This window comes from Vulpes lagopus, chromosome 2 (genome assembly GCF_018345385.1).
Source record: "Vulpes lagopus strain Blue_001 chromosome 2, ASM1834538v1, whole genome shotgun sequence".
NCBI classification, from domain to species: domain Eukaryota; kingdom Metazoa; phylum Chordata; class Mammalia; order Carnivora; family Canidae; genus Vulpes; species Vulpes lagopus.
Genome location: NC_054825.1, coordinates 66,170,490 through 66,192,829, shown reverse-complemented (window position 1 = coordinate 66,192,829; position 22,340 = coordinate 66,170,490). Strand labels below are relative to the sequence as shown.

At 35.7% G+C, this 22,340-nt stretch overlaps 1 protein-coding gene across 2 annotated transcripts; it reads left to right on the top strand.

Annotated features, from left to right (window-relative positions):
• The first annotated feature begins 10 nt into the window (after positions 1-10).
• Positions 11-21,473, top strand: DTWD1 (DTW domain containing 1). 2 transcript variants are annotated; one of them, XM_041741618.1, is made up of 5 exons: positions 11-119; positions 4,373-4,691; positions 9,251-9,394; positions 11,633-11,876; positions 21,157-21,473. In XM_041741618.1, exons 2-5 carry the CDS (start codon positions 4,428-4,430, stop codon positions 21,402-21,404), a joined length of 900 nt encoding a protein of 299 aa, XP_041597552.1. In that variant the 5' UTR covers positions 11-119; positions 4,373-4,427; the 3' UTR covers positions 21,405-21,473. The 2 variants fall into 2 exon arrangements, with proteins under 2 accessions (XP_041597552.1, XP_041597547.1); XM_041741613.1 differs by lacking the exon at positions 11-119 and adding an exon at positions 2,684-2,705.
• The last annotated feature ends 867 nt before the right edge of the window (positions 21,474-22,340 follow it).

The window sequence follows — 22,340 nt, the reverse complement described above, 5'->3', positions numbered from 1 at the left end:
CCTGTGTCCCCCGGAAAGCGCTCCGCCGCGCCGGGAGCGCGACCTCCGCCGGGCGCGCGCCTCGAGCCCCGGCGGAGCGGAAGACGCGGGAGCTGAGCGAGGACCCGCGGGCGGCGCAGGTGTGAGTCCCACTGCGGTCCCCGGTGCGGGTCTCGGCGCCGCTCTGCGGACCAGTGGTCTGGCGGGCGCCGCGCTGCAGGGAGCAGACGCTGCGTGCCCGGGGCCTCGTGGCGGGCGTGCCGGGTGTCGCCTGTGAGCGGGGCCCTCCCTGGTCCCTGGGCTCAGGCGCTTGCATTTTCTTAGGAACCTGCGGGCCCTTTGGGAAAAAGGCTTCCAGATTTTTCCTCAAAAAAAAAAAAAAAAAAAAATTTTTTTTTTCCCCTAACAATTACTTTCAGTGGTTTCCGCCCCAAAGAAAGTCTGTTCTGGCAGGCAGTCCCCTAGGCACTGTTCTTATTATTTTTTGGTGTTTGGAGTGGTTTGGGGGATTGGGAATCCCAGAAGCAGCTTAGTACACAGTGGGCCATGCTGTGTATTTAAAATATTAAGACGGTGGTTACTAAATAAAGCCAAGGAGTCTGTTTCTTATGTCTAAATTTTTCATGGGAATGTAGGACAAGTGAGGAAGTATGTTAATACTTTAATGAGTTGGATGATAAAATCTCTGCTTGACTTAAAACCACAGCATGGAAGGGTTGTTTCTGTCTGAACCCCAGTGTGCCGTGATGGGTGGTGTGGGAGGGGCCGTTGGTCCTGTAGGAAAAGGGTCACCTTGGATTTTAAAATACGAATGTTGGGCCTGTGTGTATTATGTGACCAGGTTCTTAAAAATACTTAAGGAAAGAAAAATTTGCAGGGGGTTATATCTAGCACTGAATTGGTCTGCGATACACGGTAGGGGAGTTTTTATATAGTATTCCTTTGGGAGGCAACTTGTAGCTCAGAGCTTTTAACATCGTTTTTTGTTTTTGTTTTTTTTTTTTTTTTGGGAAAAAAAAATCTGTCGTGCTGCCACTCGTGCCAAGTTGCAGATGACCGTTAAATGCGGATGCCAGGTTTGTCAGGTTCCTCAGTAGGGAGATGCATACATATGCTTTTTTTTTCAGAATCGTTTTGATTTAGTAAGTGTCAAATTCCTCCTGCTGCATAAGACACGGGGGTAGATACTAAGATCAGTAGAGAATTCTGTTCTTGCAGAGTTGGCTGATAGGAGGGATAGCTTGGCTAAAAGGCAACTCCAGACTAAAGCAGATTTTTCTATGCTCAATATGTGGCACCAGTAATAAGTGGGCAACGGTAAAGAGAGGTCAGAGATTGAGATTACACCCCACCTGTGTAAAACCCCTAAATAATCTCCTTTTATGTGACTGTGGCCCTTTCCCCAGCCCCTCTTCAGAGGGGTGCTTTTAGGACACCGTGTGCTAGGTCCCTCCCTGGGCTCTGCTTCTGGGAAAGCAGGACACTGGGCCTGTCTCTCCCCTGGGCAGACCTCATGGGAACACCCCGCTATTTATTAAATCACAGTGATTGGTGTTCAAAACAAAACAAAACTAGATTGATCATCTAGATCCTGACTTTGAGACTAAAAATGGAGGATTGTATGCAAGGCAGAATTAATGGGATTTGATGAGTAATTAGTTTTGTTGGAAAAGAGGTTGGAGGAGGAGTAAAACATGTTTTCAACCTAAGTTAGAGTGATGAATGTACCCATCAGGTTAAAAGTATTTGTTCTTTAGGAGTAAGTTCTTTTTATGTTTTCTAGGTAACTCCCACAACTCCACTTGTATTCCCTGCACAAATTTGATGTTAATAAGTATTTTTTGAAGGTTGTGAACCATCACGTTTACAACAAACTATTGGTACACATTTGAGGCAGGCTGTTAGGTCAGGACAGATGACTTCATTATATGGTTCAGAGACATTTGGAGAGAGCAGCCCATGACTCTTTCTGGCCTCTTTTAGGTGGCCGTCACAGCCCTAAGTGAGACTGTATGGGTGAGACAGGGAAAGGAGCCAAAAACATTTCACTTTCACTGCCTTATACATGTTTATGTTGTTTGGGTTTTTTTTTTTTTTTTTTGAGAGGAAGAACATTTATATAAAGCCTCATTAATATCCATTCAGCTTTATGGATGGAAAGCCAAGTTAAATGTATAGGAATAATTCTGCGGCAGAAGGCTCTTTGAGGGCACTAGAAAAACATATCAGTAGTTTTCCATTGAATGTCAGGAAACACATTGACTTTTCACGGCATCCCCAGGAACTGTGTACTTCAATCTCATTATTGCCTGGGCCTTTTTGTCGCATATGCAGACCCCCTAAAAAGCTCCTGGAACACCTAGGAAAATGGAGTCAGGTTGAATTAGTCTGGGGCACCTGGGTGGCTCAGTCAGTTAAGCATCCACCTTCTACTCTGGTCATGATCTCAGGGTCCTAGGATTAAACCCTGAGGATTGGAGCCTGTGTCAGGCTCCCTGCTCAGTGGGGAGTCGGCTTCTCACTCTCCCTCTGCTCCTCCCCTTCTGCTCTTCCCCCTGCTTATGCATGTGTGCTCTCTCTCTTTCTCTCTTTCTCTTAAATAAATAAAATCTTTTTTTTAAAAAAAAAAAAGTCATCCAAAGGACGAGAGCAGCTTTAATGTCGGGGAAGAGATCCTATTAGTCTCTGGAAATCGGAGCTACAAATCACCTGTTGGGCAACCAAAGGTCAGCAATTGTCACAAGCCAGTAGGGGTCTCATTACTGCACTTAGGAAGGTAGTTAAATTCCCCTTAAATCTTGGTTTGGGTTTGCTCTGGTGGTGCCTGAGGTCCTTACAGAGAAACATTTTTAGGTTGTAATAGTCTTGAGTTACTCCATCATGGGACTCATCCTAAAAAAGAAACTGGACTGAACTAATTCAACTTGACTCCATTTTCCTGGGTGTTCCAGAATGACTTTTTGATCATAGTCAGGATTTCTCCACCTGGAACTGTAGACTCTGACAGATCTGCAAGCCACTTGAAATTGTGTTCAAAATACTGTGTTTGTGTATGCATTTTCTGCACATAAGGTCCAAGACACAAGATCTTAAAAGGATCTGGGACTCAGAAAAAGGTGGCAGCTTGGTAAATTTACTTTGAGTAAATTTGACCAGCATATTTTATTTTTCCTTGTGGCAAGGAAAAAAAAAGTGGCAAGCATCTTTTTTCTTTGCATCTTTTTGTTTGGGTATCAAACTTACTGGGATTTACAATCTATGAAAAACTCTTGATGAGTAATTAAATTAGTATCACTAACTTCCTGTTGGTTAATTATGTTGCATATTATGTTCTACTGGAGTTTTGTTCACTTTCTATTTGGGATACCACAAAAAAGTTTCCTGTTGCAGTCACAGCATCTCCCCTGTCTGTTTGTACTCAGAATGCCTGGGGCTTCATAGTTAAACACCACAATGTCATAAAGCTTTATAATGAGAGACTCGTTTTACAGCCTTGGAATGCATATCAAATCAAAAGGGCCCTGGTCTCTTTTCTCCTTTAAAAGATACTGTGCTAAAAAAAAAAAAAAAAAAAAGATACTGTGCTTACAGAGTATTTTAATAACAGTTGGGACAGCCATAATTCTTCTTGGAAGGAAATATTTAAATGGGAAAGTTATTTTACTATTTTATCACTTAGAACTCAAGAATCTGAATGATTCATACTTTTAAAAAGTGGTATAAAGTCTTAGAGCAAGAGGACATTAATGTTACTCTCCAAAATTTTTAAATTTATAAAATTACACTTTATTTCTCTGGGCATGTATTTCATCATTTAGGATATTTTACAAATTGTAATTGGCAGTAGATGCCTGTCCTATTTTAATGGATGTTTAGTTATATTTTTCTGTGTGTGATTTAAGTTGGGGAAGAATATATCCTTTAGAACATAACCAACTAAGTTTTGCTAATTTCACTGCAACCTTGTATTTTCATTAGGATTCAGGTTGAGATTTGGTGTCATATAACATCAGTTTAAAGTCAGATCCTACAGAGTTGAATACATTCCTGGCTGATACATTAAAACACTATATTCCTATATAAAACAAAATAAGAGTCACTGAAAAATATATTGTTGGTACCTAAATTTTATATTTGAAATACTTTGTCTAAGAGAGCACCTTTTTATTTTTATGGAGGGAATGGCCCAGAAGGGTAACTTACTGTTTTGAGTTTATTACTTTTTAATTTTGTACTTTCAGTCTTGCTAATTTAGTGGTTTATTAACACTTGTTAATAAATACTAAAAATAGCACGCAGTTGTGAGTTAAATTGAGTAATTTTCTTTGTGGAGGCAAGGAATAAAATATTTCCTGTCTTTATTTCACCCCTCCACTTTTTTTTTCTTTTGCAGTGCACCCGTGATTTATGTTTTAGAAATAGATGTTAAACTTTGGTTTGAATGAAAAATGTCTCTCAATCCACCTATATTCCTCAAAGAAAAGGAAGAAAATAATTCAAAATTTGTAGAAATACAACACTCACAAACTACTTCCATAGCTGCAGACGATCCTCTTCAAAACTTACGCTTAGCATCTCAAGAAGTCCTTCAAAAAGCTCAGCAAAGTGGAAGATCAAAATGTCTCAAATGTGGTGGTTCAAGAATGTTCTATTGCTATACATGTTATGTCCCAGTTGAAAATGTACCTATTGAACAGATGCCACTTGTGAAGGTTGGTAAAAAATTTAATTATTTGAAAGTAGGGAAAGAAGTTTTAAAAAGACATCTCATATATACTCTCTCTGATACAATTGATAAGGGTGATAAATAGTATTATTATGGAAATGAATAATATTAATAGAAAAATTAATCTTACAAACTGGTAGACCTATTTGTTTTTCTTGTCTCTGGAAAAAGAGATACACACTGCTAAAATACTTGGGTCTGAGATGAATGGTATTGTTTTGAATGAAATCAATTACTTTTTCATTAATGATTATAATTCATCTGAAACACAGGGGAAAAATATGATAAACATGAATACTACAAGAGACAAGTATATAGATTGCCTGAAGGAAGTTCAAAAGCTCCCTCAGGATCTTGGACTTCTTTTTAAGAAAACATATCCTGAAGGAGCTAGGATTGCTTTTGCTTGGACTTTTGTAGAACAGACTTAGCCCCATCCTAGATGGAGATGGAGCTCATGTTGGTGACCAAAACTAAACTAAAATTAAAAAGACTAAGATGTGGGGTGCCTAGGTGTCTCGGTTGGGTATCTGGCTCTCGATTTCAGAACAAGTCTCAATCGCGGGGTTCTGAGTTCAAGCCCCACATTGGACTCCACACTGGATGTGGACCCTACTTTAAAAAAAAAAAAAAAAGGAAAGACTAAGATCTACTCATTTGACTATGTTATAATTGTAGCGTTTGAAGTCAGATTTTAAAGTGTTGATTTGAATTTATTGCTTTATACTTTTTGTTGCTTACCAAGACTATTCTTGTGTAGATCAAAGGTGTATAGACCATGATGGCTATGTAATCAAAAAATTTATTACATATATGTCAACTTGTCTAACATTGACATGAACTTTAGGAGTAAATCAAATAATGTATAAAATTTGCTGCTTACTAGGACTTTAGAGAGATTAAACTCTACACATGGACTCATTAGAACTTTCTAGTGAGAAAATAAGTTAAAACTAAAAATATTTAATGTGATGATTTTAAGATTCGTTTAAATTTGACGTAAAGCATTTTAGTGCTTATATTTTTCTACTTGAAATTCAATTTAGCTTATATGTCATCTTGGCAAGTCCAGGGTCTCTTTGGGGATCTAAAATCACTCTTACAAGCTATTGGAAAGTTTATTGTCCAAGAAGTAAGCATGGAATCTAATCAGCTTCATAGTTACTTTAGAAAAACTGAGGGCTTAAGGAAAATAATCTTCTTTAAGTTTCCTGTTATCTTGTAAGAATGTTACATTCCAAAAGCATAGTTTTTGAAGTATATACAGAATTTTCTATCTTCTGTTTACATTATAGCCACATAAAGAGTATCCCTTTAAAAGTTTTATCTTAAGATGTATTGTGTTCAAAAGGATTGAAGATCAGAATAAGAAAAGTCAGTAGCATACTGACTTCATAATAATTTATCTTCATAGAAATTTAATAATAGAGGATTATTTTCCAAAGCAGTGGTTTAATGTCCACTCTTTAGAAGTGACTTAAAACACTATGCCATGTGTTTGATCAACTCTAAATGGCCTACTGGAGCATTCAGTTTTTTAAAGTGTTTATATTTTAATGGCCAAATGTAAACCTCAGTATGTTAATATATATTAATAATAAAAACTAAAATTTTTTCTAATTTTTACAAATCATTCAGCATATGCTTTTAGATAGCCTGCTTGGGAAGGGAAGACGACTACATAATGAGTAAGTGGCTCCCAAGCTTTAAATTTTAATCTATGGAATAAATTCATAAATACTGATTTCTTTTTTCATGCAGAATATAGTTTTTTAAAAAAATGTCATGAGAAATGCATGACTAGAAGTAAAAAGATGCTCTTGGTATTTTTTAGAAGAGGAGCAAAAAAACCCCAAAGATCAAAGAAAGCATCATCTTTATTAGAGTCCTAGAATGTAAGACTCTCTTTAGGAAAGTTGATGATCACATAGGAAAAGACTTAGGACTTCCTGCTAATGATATTTTGATAAATTTGGGCAGAATGGTTTGGTAAAACACTTATAGGAAATACAGGTGTTAGAGAGCAGATTGATGTTCCTTATGTGTTTGAAAACAGAACATCTCTATTTGAACTGTGTCTGGTCAGCACTACTGATGTTACCCTGTACTCTGTCATTAATTAAGAATTATCTTCCTTTAAAATGTGTGAACTAGAGCACAAACATATGTTTCCATGATTTGATCTGTGTCTTTGCTTTTGTTTTGTAGTGTCAGAAATTTCAGGCTTGCTCAGGGAGAACTAAAGGAACTAGACTGGGTCCCAGGAATACTTCTTGAACACAGATTTTTCATAATTGTCTTACACCTGTAGAATTTAGTTCATAATAGGCAAGGTACATGGCTTTTTTTTTTAAGATTTTATTTATTTGAGAGAGAGTGAGAGAGAAAGAGAGGAGAGAGAGAGGTAGGGAGTGAGCATGAACAGGGAGATGGGCAGAAGGAGATGAAGAAGCAGACTCCCTCCTGAACAAGGAGCCTGACACGACATAGGGCTTGATCCCAGAACCTGAGCCTAAGGCAGAAGCTTAACCCACTGAGCCACCCAGGCACTCTGGTACATGACTTTTAAATACATGAATAATAGTCCTGTGTTCTTGATATAAATGATACCCTTCAGACATAGCAAGCTGATGAGAAATGTTGATGGTTACCTTTGGAGTTTTCAACTCTACTCATCAGCCATGTAAGAAAGTCCGTTTTATTACTAGTAGAATACTTTGTCATGATGTGCTTTCTTTTTCTTCTTTCCTCTTTCCTATCTTGCCTGGGCTAAGATAATGCTGACCTGGGACTGAGAGACCCCGGGGAAAGGGAATGTAGTGTCAACTGAGACTGAGCATCATGAGGAAATTCTGATGTAGAGTTCAGCCAGAAGTAGACTGATGTAAAATCATTTGTGAACTGCCTACTTAAATGGTAAATTTTCTATAACTAGAAGTTGGTTTGATGATTTAAAGCAATTGGCCCTAATTGGTCACTAGGCCTAAGTGGGGAGGGAAGGAGACACAGGGTTTGAAACCCTAAAAAGAAAACTATTTGGGATACATATTTATGGCCCTTCTGGGATATACACCATCCATTTTCCACACAATCATCCAGACAGATAAAGTCTATGCAGTTGAGGTCATTCAGTAGCATGCAGCAACTGCTTCTTTGAAAAACAGCTCTGTAATTGATGATACACACAATAATATGGATAAATCTCAGAATAGTTATTTCAAGTAAAAGTAGTCAGATGAAGAGTACATACTGTATGATATTATTTATATAAAATCCTAGAAAATGCAAAGTAACCTAGAGTTACAGCAGATCAGTCATTGCCTAAGCATGGGGGAAGGGGGAGGCACAAGAAGGCTTTTGGGGATGACAGATATGTTAATGATTTTGATTATAGTGATGAATTCAAGGATGTTAAAATGTATTATATTGTACTCTTTAATTATGTGGAACTTATACCAATTTTATTTGTTAAAGCTGTTTTAAAAAGCAAGAAAAATAATTTTGTACCTCAGGGTAAAATAAATTTTGCCCCAGGGTAAATACTTGGAATCCTGGCTGTTCTAGGTGGGGTGGGAGCTGGAGGAGTGCTTATAATAACAAATAAGTAAAAAAAAAACAAACAAAAAAAAAAATAAAAAAAATAACAAATAAGTAACTTATAATCGACAGTGAATAATTCATCTTAGAGAGTTTCTTATATATTATGGGGGGTAATATGACTCGGCTTTCATTTTCATAATCATGGCTGACTACAGCACTTGTACAGGCATTATACAGAAAACTACAAGTCAGTGAAATAATAGTAAAATTTAACTCAAAAAATGTTAGAGAATATCATTTTTGCAAAGAGGTAGGATGTAATACATAACAAATAATGAAACTTTAAGGAAAATAGACAATGATTTTGAAGAGAGTTGATTTTTGTATAAAGTGTGTACCTCCTAGACCTATTCTGTTACTTTTCCAATTGATAATTACTTCATTTGTGCTGTTAAAGATCACTGATGAGGATCATGATGTTCATGACAAAGGGTCCTTTGAAGGGTGGTACCTTTGATCTCAAAGGATGTATAGGGAACAAAATTTTGACTTGAATTAGATGTGAGGCCTTTACCCAAACTTATATTTCCTTTACTGTCATAATATTAACAAACCTAAAGTTTATAGGAATTATAAAAAATGTTATTGGCACAGATACTGAAATGCAAGGAATTAGACTCAATACCTAAGTAGCTTAAATAAAAATGACCTTGAAGTTTTGCTTTAAGAACAGATTCTGTGAAAAAAAAAAAAAGAACAGATTCTGTGTTAAATGAGTTGGAAATAATTGTTCTATTTTATATCATCAACAATATCAAGGAAGAAATTTGGGTTTGCTTTATGACTCTTAGCATTCCTAATATTCTGGTTTGAAAAGTATGCGTTTCAAATTATATTATAGGAACTCAGTTGAGCTTGTTTAAGCTTTGAAGATAATTTTTATTTACGTAAAAATTAGAATTTTTATATTTATTGTGTTCATTTGTCTTTTTTTTTTAATTTTAGCTTCCACTGAAGATTGATATCATTAAACATCCAAATGAAACAGATGGCAAAAGTACTGCTATACATGCAAAACTATTAGCACCTGATTTTGTAAATATTTACACGTATCCCTGTATTCCAGAATACGAAGAAAAGGACCATGAAGTAGGCAGCTTATTTTTTACAACTCTTCATGTTGAATCTAAAAAAGAGTTTTAAATTCTGTTGCCTTTCTGAACTTACTTGAACATAATTTAATATTTTTATTAATGACCTGGGGTTACCTTTATGTAGCACTAAGCAATACAATTTATTTATTTCATTGGTATCTTCAAAGATCAAATGATCTGAGATTGTTAACACTTTTTTGAACCTTGTCTTTCTACTTTTTATAGTTTTTCTGCGTTATTTCTTCAGGTTTTTACTCTGCTAATATTACTGTGCCTGCTTTTACTTTCTAGCCTCTCCATTTTCCTGCCAATACTATGTATAGATGATTTAATTTCATGCAAACTAAGAAACCATATTACAGTTGTTGGAAATTGGAGACATTGTTGGAATTTCTCCAAAAGAAGAAAAGAAATTCTGAATTGGAAGGATTTTCAAGAATTCTCTCTGAATTAAGAGCTTTATAAGATGGCCTTTGTAACATCTTTTGGCTGTTCAGAGGCCTTACTTTGATCATTTTTAGATTCTTAATTGGTTTTCACAGAGTTGAAATTGTCACATTGGTGAGATATTACTTCTCTTGTTGAAAAGTAATAGATCTCAAAAAAACTAGGCCTTGGGTACTTCTAAAAGAAGTATGTAAACCCTTTTAGTTTTGAGACCATTTATTGGTATGGTTAATCTGGAAACAATTAAAAATTAATGTGTTCATTTGTTCTAGGCAGAACTTAGTTTTTCCTTTCCCATCTTTCTCTCTATATATTTTGGTTGAGTTTATATAGAAAGTGTTTGTAAATGAGTTCTGGGTTTTGGATCTAGAAATATATTTGTGTTTCCCTCTCTGGTCAGCAAAGTATCATTTGAATAGAAGACAGTGCTAGGTTCTATAAAGCGATGTGATACGCTTCAATCCAAGAAAATTACAAAGCCCTGAACTTTGCTAATTGGGTATGGAGGAAACATAGGCATGCATTATAAATGTTTGAGAAACTTTTACAACTCTGAAGTTTTTAAATCCAAGATTTTTTCTTTTATTTTTATACTGCTTATTTTTTCATATTAAAAATGGAATGTGCTCATTAAAAAAATTTGGGAAATATAGAAAAATATGGGCGATAAAATGCCCATGATTTGACCAACATTTGTTCATTTAACAAATATTAATTGGTGCCTGCTTTGTGGCAGGACCTGTTCAGACATTGGAGGCTCTGACAGTGTGTAAGGTTTCAGTTAAAACATGCTGAAGAAAGATAGAATTATTCCTTGAAAGTCAGATTTTTCTATTTTAATTTTTAATTAAAATTTCCTATTTTTGGGATCCCTGGGTGGCGCAGCGGTTTGGCGCCTGCCTTTGACCCAGGGCGCGATCCTGGAGACCCAGGATCGAATCCCACGTCGGGCTCCCAGTGCATGGAGCCTGCTTCTCCCTCTGCCTGTGTCTCTGCCTGTCTCTCTCTCTCTGTGTGACTATCATAAATAAAAAATAAATAAAATAAAATGGCGAAGTTAAAAAAAATTTCCTATTTTTAATTTTCCCTGTAATAAATATATTTTAACAGATATTCTGGGTATTTTTCCCTGTAATAAATATACTTTAACAGATATTCTGGGTATTGTGAGTTGTATTTAACAGATATTCTGGGTATTGTGAGTTGTATAAATTCCCAAAAGTGAAATAACCAAAAGGTATGAACATTTTAAGACTCTTGATTTAAAGTGCCAAACTGCTTTCATGAAGAGTTATATTATTGAAACCTGATATCAGTAATGGATATAAAGGCCCAGAACACCATATCCTCACCAGCATTGACTATATTATTTGTCTTCTCTCTGCTTGTTATAGAGGTGAAAATCGTGTTTAATTAGTTTTTCATTGGTTCTTTTACCTAGTATGATGTACTTTGTCTCTTATGCTGTGAAATATAACAGGATTTAGTTTTTTGATTCCTTATACAATTAACTTGGCTTCTATCAATAGGCAAATAACTTATTTTGAAGCAATACTTTTAGCTAGTATGTTATGATTTATAAATTATTATGGAATAGCCAAAAACTTTACCATACTTATTAAAGAAACATAAACTTTAGAATGGCTCAAGTGGTTGTTATAGAACCTAATGTTTGTTTCTCAGAAATTCAACATGTTTGTTTTTCTTAAAGTTTTAAGAATATCAGAATTTATTCATTTTGAAGATCATAACAGCATAACCACTAACTTAAGTTTCTTTGCTTTAGGTTGCGCTTGTTTTTCCTGGACCTAAGTCTGTCTCAATAAAAGATATTTCTTTTCATCTGCAAAAAAGGATTCAAAATGTTAGAGACAAAAATGATGACCCTGACAGGCCATCTATTAAACGCAAGAAAATGGAAGAACAGGATTTGAATGACAAGTGCCAAGACGCAACACTGAAAAAAATTATATTTATAGATAGCACCTGGAACCAAACAAACAAAATATTCACTGATGAAAGGCTTCAAGGTAGGAATACAGAATTGTTATGGATAGCTCCTTCCCCTAACTTTCATTTCAAATACTTCAAACCTGCAGATATATTGGAAGAATTGCATGGAATACCCATACATTTTGCCACATTTGTTTCGTTTCTCTATTATATGCGTGTGTGTGCTTAGATATTATATACATTTTTTGTTCAACCACTTGAAAGTAAGTCACAGGCTTTGCAATACTTCATTTAAATATCTTACTGTACATCTTTTAAGAATAATTGCATAATTGCAATACTATTATCAGTCTAGGAAAATTAACAGAAGTTCTATAATATCTAATATAATCCATATTTACATTTCCCTAACTGATCCAGAAATATCTTCTGTAGCCTTTTTTCTTTTGCTACAGCATATAGACTCATATTCCATATAGTTTTTTATGCCTCTTCAGTCTCTTTTAATGTAGAGCAGTCCCCTGTTTTTGTTTTCTATGACTTAGACTTGTGTGAAGGGGACAGTTGTCTGAATGCTTTGTCATGATTAGATTCAGTTTAGTGTTTTTGTAAGGATACTTAGAGATAAAGATAAATCTAGGGTTGTGCATGACAATTCCAGTTTATACCTTTTGTTTTGATATAATTATTAATAGCATTGCCTTTCACTCTCAGAAATGAAGCTATTAAGCTGATAAATTATATGATTACCATATTCATAGATAAAGTTATATATTTATTGCATCAAATCAGGAGCTATATAATTTAAGTTTCATTATTAGTAATAACTTTAATTATTTTATCAAAGTGAGGATTGCCAGATCTATTATAAAAGTTCATTTCTTCTTTTTGAAGCTAGTAGTAATCTTTGAGGTGATACTTTGAGACTATGAACTATTTCCCAGCTGCTTTTCACTGAGTGGTTTTAGTATTCATTGATGATTTGCCTAAATCAGCGGATACATTGAGGATTGCAAAATGATGACATTTTAAAGTATTCTTTCTTTTACATTTGTTAGCTGGCATTCTTATATGAAGAGCTTTTCTTCCACCTATTCCTTTTTTTTTCTCTTCCCTTTTATGAGATCAGTATGGGATTATCATATGTAATATGTTGTGATTGTATTCCTTTTGATACCCAAATTGTCTCAAATCATTTTGCCAGTAGGAGCCCTTCAAGTCTTATGTGGCATGGCCTCATCAGTCTTTCTGGTACAGCAGGATGTCCCAAATTCACTTGTACTTTTTTCGTGCCCGACCTAGAACCAGTGATTGTGCAAAGGAGCTATGGTTCTTTTTAGTGCAGAGTGATATTAGAAACCAAGATCTGGTAAATTTGGGGCACTTGGGTGGCTCAGTGGTTGAGCATTTGCCTTTGGCTCAGAGAGTCATCCCCAGGTCCTGGGATCCAGTCCAGCATCAGGCTCCCTGTGGGGAGCCTGACTCCCCTTCTGCATAGGTCTCTGCCTCTCTCTCTGTGTCTTTCATGAACAAATAAATAAAATCTAAAAAAAAATAAAAATAAAAAAATAAAAATCTGTTAAATTTATTATACCTTGGATGTCATTGTTTCAGTGGATAGAGCCAAGGAAAATAAATATATATCATGAGTTCACATGGATAGTTCCAATTCCAAGACGTAACATTATAGGGATTTCCTTCCTTTTGTTAAACCTTTGTACTCCCTTTCTCTTAGAGTGAAAAGTTCAGTTCCTAATAAAATAGTTTAAAAGTGTTTCTTTGCTTGTCCAAGTAGCACAACTAGTAATAGAAGCACAACTAGTGCTCAGAAACTCATGGTACCTCTCTTTTTTACTTGCATCTTACTCAGTTCTTCAGGCTTTATCAGTAGCTTCTCTAGAAACTAGATTTATTTCCAGCCCTTGATGACTTTGTTTGTATACCATGTATGATTAGAAGGCAAGAGAGAGCTACCTAGTTGGTTTTAGGCAGTTGCCAAATAGATTCAACCTAGGAGAGCTTTTCTTAGACTGCTGTGAAAAATGCATGTCACTTAGAAAAGAAAGTTAATGACAATTTTTGGAGTTGAACTTGCGGTGAGTAATCCCAAACTAAAGTATAGTGACAATACTAGATTTAGTTTAATTGACAGAGTTCATACCTCTGAGGTCAACATACATGTTAGTTAGATTGTTTTGTCATTCTAGTCGTGTGTTTGTATGTGAGAAAGATAGGCAGAAAAATAGAGGCAGAGATTGTGTGTGTGTGTGTGTGTGTGTGTGTGTGTGTGTGTGTGTGTGACAGACAGACAGTGGGGGAGAGGGAATGTGAGAGGGAGAGGAAACACCTGAAAGAACCTTTTGCTGTTTAATAGAGAGATGAAACCCTAAGGCCCTGCTCTTTGGAGTGCTACCTGTGAATATTATTACCTTGGATGGTTACGGCATCAACTCAGGCATCAACTCATTCTTCAGTTTGAAGATTTTTCTGAGCCACTTTCTTTATAATTACCTTATATGGTAATTGAAAGGATCAAATGAAAGAACGTGAATGAGAATAGTTCAAAAAACCATATAAGGAATTATTGAGGCACAATTCAAAATGTTTTCAGAGTATTCATACTTAAGCTTAAGGCTTAAAATCAGATTTGGAAAAATTTCTGTTATTCCTTCCAGATCACATAGTAAGTATCATATATTGTTGTGCCCAAGATCACGAATCCGAGAAACCACCAACACCGATGCAAACACATGAGGGTTTATTTACAAGCTCGAGCGTGGGTCCAAGTATACCGACACACAGCGGAGCAGGGACTTGGACCCCGAAACTAAGAAGCTTAGCAACTTTATAGGGGCCAGTGGCCAATGGGATATGCAGAAAGTTGCACAGTCATGCTGGTCCACTCGTAGGTGGCCGATTGAATTACATTTTACCTTAAAGTATCCATTTGAACTGGCCTATCACTGAGCCGGATTTCCGGTTAGGGTGTGCCCTGGGCTTGACTAGGGTGGGGAAGTGCCCTAAGTAATAAGCAGGTCAGCACAAGGCGGGTGCAGCACAAAATAGAGTCAGTCCTGCTCTGCTTGTCCAGGGGTAAGGGATTTTGTTAAATTTCCTGGGTCCCACAATATTTCAATTCTGTGCTACATGAAAAATTTTAAAAGAGATTTCTTAATTACTTCAAAATAATGGAATAAACAGATTCAGTTTTCTCTGCATACCCTACTTTAGCCTCTCCCGTTTCTGGCTCCTTATTGCACCATACGGAATATTTGGGGCTCTGCACATATTTATAGTCTCTGTATATGTGAAATACCAGTTTCCAGATAAACCAAGTTACTTTTTCAAGAAACAATCCATGTTTGCTATTAATCATTGCCTTTAGGTTTTAAAATGTTTTATTACTTGATGGGATTAAGCTAAACAAACCAGCTCTAAACCTCAGATAAAAACCTCAAATGTAATATATGGGAAATTATGTTTCTGTTATCTTAGGAATGCTGAGGTTAAGAATGCCTTTAACAATATAAAAATATACCGTTTTGCCACATTTTACAGAGAAATAGCTCTGAATATTTTACTGCTGTCAAAATAAAACACTTGAAGGTTGACTGTGTAGTTTAATCATAAAATGTGAACCTACAAGTGAAGAATGTCATAACATTCTTGAAGATTCACTATTGGAAGCCTTGGGAGGACTTGGTGGGGAAGGATGGTATTTTTTTTGTTGGGAAGGTAGTCCAAATGATAAACACTGGCATTATATTGTAATTTGTTTTAAAAATTAGCCAGCTCTCTGCCTTCATTTTGGCTGTATTGATACAATGTTTAAAGTGACTGCTTTTTTTCAGATTAAAAGCATTTCCTGAACTGTGTTCAGTGTGTCATTGATTGCTGTATCATATATTGCCTCATTTAATCCTCACAACAACAGTATGAGAATGCCTCAAGATTTTTTTAAAAAAATTTTTATTTATTTATGATAGGCACACAGTGAGAGAGAGAGAGAGGCAGAGACACAGGCAGAGGGAGAAGCAGGCTCCATGCACCGGGAGGCCGATGTGGGATTCGATCCCGGGTCTCCAGGATCGCGCCCTGGGCCAAAGGCAGGCGCCAAACCGCTGCACCACCCAGGGATCCCTGCCTCAAGATTTTTATTCTCATTTTTCAGTTGAAGAAACTCAGGTAGTAATTTTGAAGAGAAAGCTGTTTATAGTTATCTGCATTTAAGTTCTAAAAAAATTTTCTGAATTCATCATAAAGTTATCAATTACTAGAAATGCTAGTAAAAGAATTTTTTAATGTATGTGTTGAACTTTTAAAAATAAATATTTTCTGTATAATCCCATGCCTGTCTATTTCAGTGTGTTTTAAAAGGTTCTATATACTTATAAGTAAATCTTCACGACAGGATGGATTAGTGGTAATATTCAATAAATTATGATTTTTATTTTTAACATTTTAGAGCATACTGTATTAGAAACCAGCACCATTTAATAGTAACTCTTAACTCTGTTTTTTTAGAAATTACATGTAATATCAAATCCCATGTGAAGATTTAAATTATACTAATTACTTAGAACATTTTCAAATGTCTGCCTTACTTCTTGGGTATAATCAACATTAATACAAATAGTACAATAGGGTTTGGTTTGGTTTGTTACAACTTTTGTGTATCTTTGAATCAGAATTGTTCAAATTGAAATATTTTCAAAACAGCTAGATAGAATACTTTAAAGCTTTTGTGATTTGTCCGTTTATTCAGTAATATTGGTTAAACACCTGTTCCTAGACAGGCAGTGTCCTAGATTGGCGGATATGAAGGAGAATAAAGCAGTATCTCTACCTTCCAGTCAATCACAATGGCTGTTAGTTAAGGTTGTCTCACCACTTGAAACAGAAACTCAGATAGAATCTGAAAACAAGTAGTGGGTTTACTTTTTATGGGTTAAAGTCCAGAAATGGGTAGTCCAAAGCTGTTTCAAAGATTTCACAATCCCTATAAAGACTCAGGCTCATTCCATTTTCTTCCTCCATCACTTTCATCCTCACACTTGTAAGATAGCTGCTGGGTCTTGAGACATCCCATATATATTTCAGACAAAATAAAGGACAAAGGGCAATATGTATATGCCCACTGAGTCTGTCTGTTTCATTAAAAGTAAATATAAGAATAATAATAATAGCTTTCTTGGAATTTCCACCTAGGAGATTTCATTTTTCCTTTCTTTGGCCAGAATGCTTTACCTGAGCACTCTGTCTGTAAATAAAACTGGGAAATTTTTAGCTGGTATAATGGTATAGCACATAGTGACATAATGAATAGTTAAAAACCCAAGCACCAGAATTGTATCAATAACTTTTATCTGTGTGCTCCCCTATGCCACTCCACTTCTTCCCCAAACAGAGTTAACTGTTCTCCTTAACTGTTTTTATCATTACTTTGTATATTATTTTTATACATCTATTTTCATATTCTTTATATTATTTAATTTTATTTTGACCTGCATGTTGTATTCTTGGGGGCCTGAAATCTAAAGTCACCATTTTGTTTCTAAGCTTTGTCTATGTTATTATATGACTAGCTATAGTTTGTTCATTTTTACTGCTGTATATTATCTGACTGTGTGAATATACTACAGTTTATCAGGCTCCTACTGATGAAACACTTGAGTTGTTTCTAGTTTTTGCTCTTACAAATAATGAACCTACAAACATTCGTATGCATGTATAAGGTTCCTTAAGGAAATATACCTAGAAGTGGAATTGTTGGGTTGAGAATGGTCACTTCTACAGATAATGCCAATTGTCTTCCAGAGTGTGGGTATATAAACTTATACACCCATCACTGATGTATGAGAGTTCCCATTGATCCATGTTGCCTCCTACTTTGGTATTGTCAAATGTTTGATTTTTGCCAATATAGTGGATATAAAGTGGGATCTCGTGATCATAATTTGCCTTTCTTTAATAATTGGATTGAGCATCATTTTGTTCACTTATTTGGCCACACACATCCTATTCTGTGAAATACCTATGTGCATTTTTCTAGAGTTTTTTTTATTGATTTGTAGGAATTCTTTATATCTACTAAAATGTAGATAGTAATCTTCTTGCAGTTCATGACTCATCTTTTAAATTTCTTTATTGTATATTTTGAGGAACATGTAGAATTTATCAGACTTTCATGTTGAGCACTTACTGTGTCATTTATTTAAAACAACTTTTTAGGGGATCCCTGGGTGGCGCAGCAGTTTAGCGCCTGCCTTTGGCCCAGGGCGCGATCCTGGAGGCCCAGGATCGAATCCCACGTCGGGCTCCCAGTGCATGGAGCCTGCTTCTCCCTCTGCCTATGTCTCTGCCTCTCTCTCTCACTGTGTGCCTATCATAAATAAATAAAAAAAAATAAAGTTGTTTAAAAAATAAATAAATAAAACAACTTTTTAAATTTTTATTTCTTTTAAGATTTTATTTATTTATTCATGTGAGACACAGAGAGGCAAACAGAGGGAGAAGCAGGCTGCCTGCTGAGAGCCTGAGGCAGGACTCCATCCCAGGACCCCGGGATCATGCGCCGAGCCAACAGCAGATGCTCAACCACTGAGCCACCCAGGCGTCCCTGGTGTCTTGTTTAAATCCTCTCTACCCTAAGATACTATATTTTTTCAAATTTGTTTATAGATTTTAAAAGTATTTTCTGTTTAAATTATGTCAATTATGTTTCTTCTTTTTCACTTATTTTGCATCTAATTAATTTATTGTTTTTATTACTAAGTCAGCTAAGACCTCCAGTGCATTGAACAGAAGCCCTGTAGTGCTCATCCTTGTGTTTCAATCTGATCTTTTATATGGTAGGTTTATCTATTCACATTTGTGATGAGTATTGATATTTTTGGACATATTTCTACCATCTAAAATTTTATTACTGTTTGTCCTGTTTTTAACTTTTTTTTTCCTTTTCTTTGAAAACTCGAGTTTTTCTTTTTTCTTTTTCTTTTTTTATAAAGATTTTATTTATTCATAAGAGACACCGAGAGAGAGGCAGAGATCTAGGCAGAAGGAGAAGCAGGTTCCCTGCAGGGAGCCTGATGTGGGACTTGATCCCAGGACCCCGGGATCAGGACCTGAGCCAGAGGCAGATGCTCAACCCAGGTGCCCTGAGTTTTTTGTTTTTTTTTTCCTTATTCCATTTTTTAATATTCCTATTTTGGTTCTTTTAGAAAATTGGACTGTGTACATGTGACTTAGAATAATTCAAAGTTTAAACAATATTTTAATCTCTGCTTTTGAACGCTCTAAGGATTTACTACACTTAAGTTTGATTCAGCTCCCTCTTAGTTGGCCAACTTACTGTTATTTTTGTTCTATCCTTTATTGTCAGCCCACAAATTAGATATTTTTATTTTTTTGTTTCATTCAGGCAACATTTATTTGGATTTGCATAGATGTTTATTGTTTTCTTTGTTCACCATTCTCTTAACCCAGACTGTCTTTCCTGATATGCATTCCTTAGAAATTCTTTTCATCTGGTTTCCTGTTGGCCTGTGTTCAATTTTTGTTTCTCTACTAATGTTTTCATTCATGTTCTTAATAGATAGTTCTTCTGGGTACACAATTTTGGGTTGTTAGTTTTTTCTTTTGATACTTTGGAGATTTTTATTCCATAGTCTTCAGTACTCTGTTATTGCTAATGAAAAATCTCCTGTCATTCTGATTACCATTCTTTTATATATGATCTGCCCCTTCTTTTTTTTAAAGATTTTTTAAAAAATTTATTTATTCATGAGAGACACTGAGATAGAGAGAGAGAGAGGCAGAGATAACAGGCAGAGTGAGAAGCAGGCTCCATGCAGGGAGCCTAACATGGGACTTGATCCCAGGTCTCTAGGATCAGGCCCTGGACCGAAAGTGGCGCTAAACCACTGAGCCACCGGGGCTGTCCTGACCTACCCCCCCCTTTTTTTAATTTTAATTTTTTTTTTTAAATTTTAATTTTTTTTTAATTGGAGTTCAATTTGCCAACATTTAGCATAACACCCAGTGCTCATCCCTCCACGTGCCCCCCTCAGTGCCTGTCGCCCAGTTACCCCAACCTCCGGCCCACCTCCCCTTCCACTACCCCTTGTTCATTTCCCAGAGTTAGGAGCCTCTCATGTTTTGTCACCCTCACTGATATTTTCACTCATTTTCTCTCCTTTTCCTTTATTCCCTGTCACTAATTTTTATATTCCCCAAATGAATGAGACCATATAATGTTTGTCCTTTTCCGATTGACTTTTTTCACTCACTGGAACCCTCCAGTTCCATCCATGTCAAAGCAAATGGTGGGTATTTGTCATTTCTGATGGCTGAGTAATATTCCATTGTATACATAGACCACATCTCCTTTATCCATTCATCTTTTGATGGACACCGAGACTCCTTCCACAGTTTGGCTATTGTGGACATTGCTGCTATAAACATCGGGGTGCAGGTGTCCTGGCATTTCACTGCATCTGTATCTTTGGGGTAAATCCCCAGCAGTGCAATTGCTGGGTCATAGTGACCTGCCCCTTCTTAATGGCTACTTTAAAAATCTCTTTATTCTTGTTCTTTTGCAGTTTTACTATGTTGTGACGGATCTAGACACTAATTTCTTTGTATTTATTCTGCTTGAGATATATTATTTCATGTATCTGTGACTTTGCACTTTTAAAAATAGTCTCTGGAAAAGTCATAGGCATTATCTTTTTTAAATGCTATCTCTTCACTGTTCTCTTTGTTCTCTTTCCCTGGGAGTCTTATTAGACATTGGATCCTCCTTATCTCTTAACATTTGAATTTTTTCCTTAGCAGAGCTAAAGAAACAACTCTAGGTACTTTGTTCATGAAGATAGAGCCAAAAAGTGATAATCCAGAAATAAACTTTTAACCATATTAAGGGCCATTAATCTGCCTATCTCTTTCAGTGAGTTTACAATGATATTTTAAATGTCAGTTTATCAAGGAAATGAAACTCTTCTGAATATTGGTGAATTTAGTCCTGTTGCTAGTTAAAATTTAAAACAAAAAAAGACACTGGTAGATAAAAGATAGAAAGAAGTGAACATCTTAATTGTTAACTACTTTTAACTCATGGTTGCAAGTCCTAAGATTTATAGATAAGTTAACTGTCATGTATAAGATTTTGTTCTGTTTTATGTTGCTTCTGTATATACCTTAATGCATTTAAGAAGATATTGTACTTGGAATTGGGATTGAAGGAACTTACCTTTACTCTTAAAGTCCTTTTTAAAAAAATTCTTAAAATAATTAAGAGAAATTATCAATATTGTGCCAGGCTCTGATTTATACTTTTTTTAAATTTGTTTTTGGCAGGATTGTTACAAGTTGAGTTGAAAACAAGAAAAACTTGCTTTTGGCGCCATCAAAAAGGAAAGCCAGATACCTTCCTTTCCACAATTGAAGCCATTTACTATTTTCTGGTAGACTACCACACTGATATATTAAAAGAGAAATACCAAGGACAATATGACAATCTCTTATTTTTCTACTCTTTTATGTACCAGTTGATAAAGAATGCCAAATGCTCTGGAGATAAGGAAACAAGAAAACCTACCCATTAGTTTTTAAGAAGCTACTTATGTCATTTTATTTTGCTAAAAATCAATAAACCTATAATTGTGCTTTGTTTATTCTTAGGAAATATCAATGTATATTATCTGTAAGACCACTTGAAAAAATAAGGTTTCATTTGTTTATCTCATATTTTTTAAAGGGAGTTATTTCTAAGGGAATTTTCAGAAACAGAGTTGACTGAAAAACTCATTTCAGAAGTTATCTGCTCAATTTTGGCAAATCTCAATTTTATTACTATATTTTAACATAATATATTTATAACTATGTAATTAGATATAATTAGATACTTGTTTAGGCATCTTCATATTTTTCCATCTATACCCACTATCACATTTGGAGGTGGGTGGGACCAGAATCTCCTTGCTGAAAATGAAGTCATAAATCATTTGCTAGAGGTTTGTGGCGAACACAGGTAGAACTGGAATTGTGGCTTCAGTCCCTAGGGCTGTTTCTTTAAGTCCATGCTGCCTGTGATGGACATCTGTTGCTTTTTACATTTACCTGACATTTTTGTTTAGGAAGAAATTCTTGGCAGTCATGTCCTGCCATAGGTATGGACATATGACCCAGTTTGGCAAGGAAAATGACCAGTGACCGAGGATGAGCACATGACCCAGCATCCTTTTTGATAAGTGATTTGAATGCTGTAGGAGATAGGGTTTATTTTTCAAAAAGCAATACAGTGCAGTAATTAAAAGCACAGACTCTAGAGCTAACTATCTAAATCGAAATTTCAGCTCTTCCTTTTGTACTCACCAGTCATTATGCCAGTTTCTTCATTTCTAAAGAGATGGTAGTACAGTAGCTCCCTTATAGGATTATTATGAGGATTAACTGAGCTAATGTATCCAAGGCGCTTTCAACAGCACCTGGCATAAACTAAGTGCTATATATGTGTTTACTCTTTATTTTATCTGAAATTG

Bases quoted from the DNA above. Each gene is read 5' to 3' on its own strand.
- DTWD1 (XM_041741618.1), top strand. From the start codon at position 4,428: ATGTCTCTCAATCCACCTATATTCCTCAAAGAAAAGGAAGAAAATAAT. The intron at 4,692-9,250 runs GTTGGTAAAAAA...TTTTAATTTTAG, and splicing joins AACAGATGCCACTTGTGAAG to CTTCCACTGAAGATTGATAT. The intron at 9,395-11,632 runs GTAGGCAGCTTA...TCTTTGCTTTAG, and splicing joins ACGAAGAAAAGGACCATGAA to GTTGCGCTTGTTTTTCCTGG.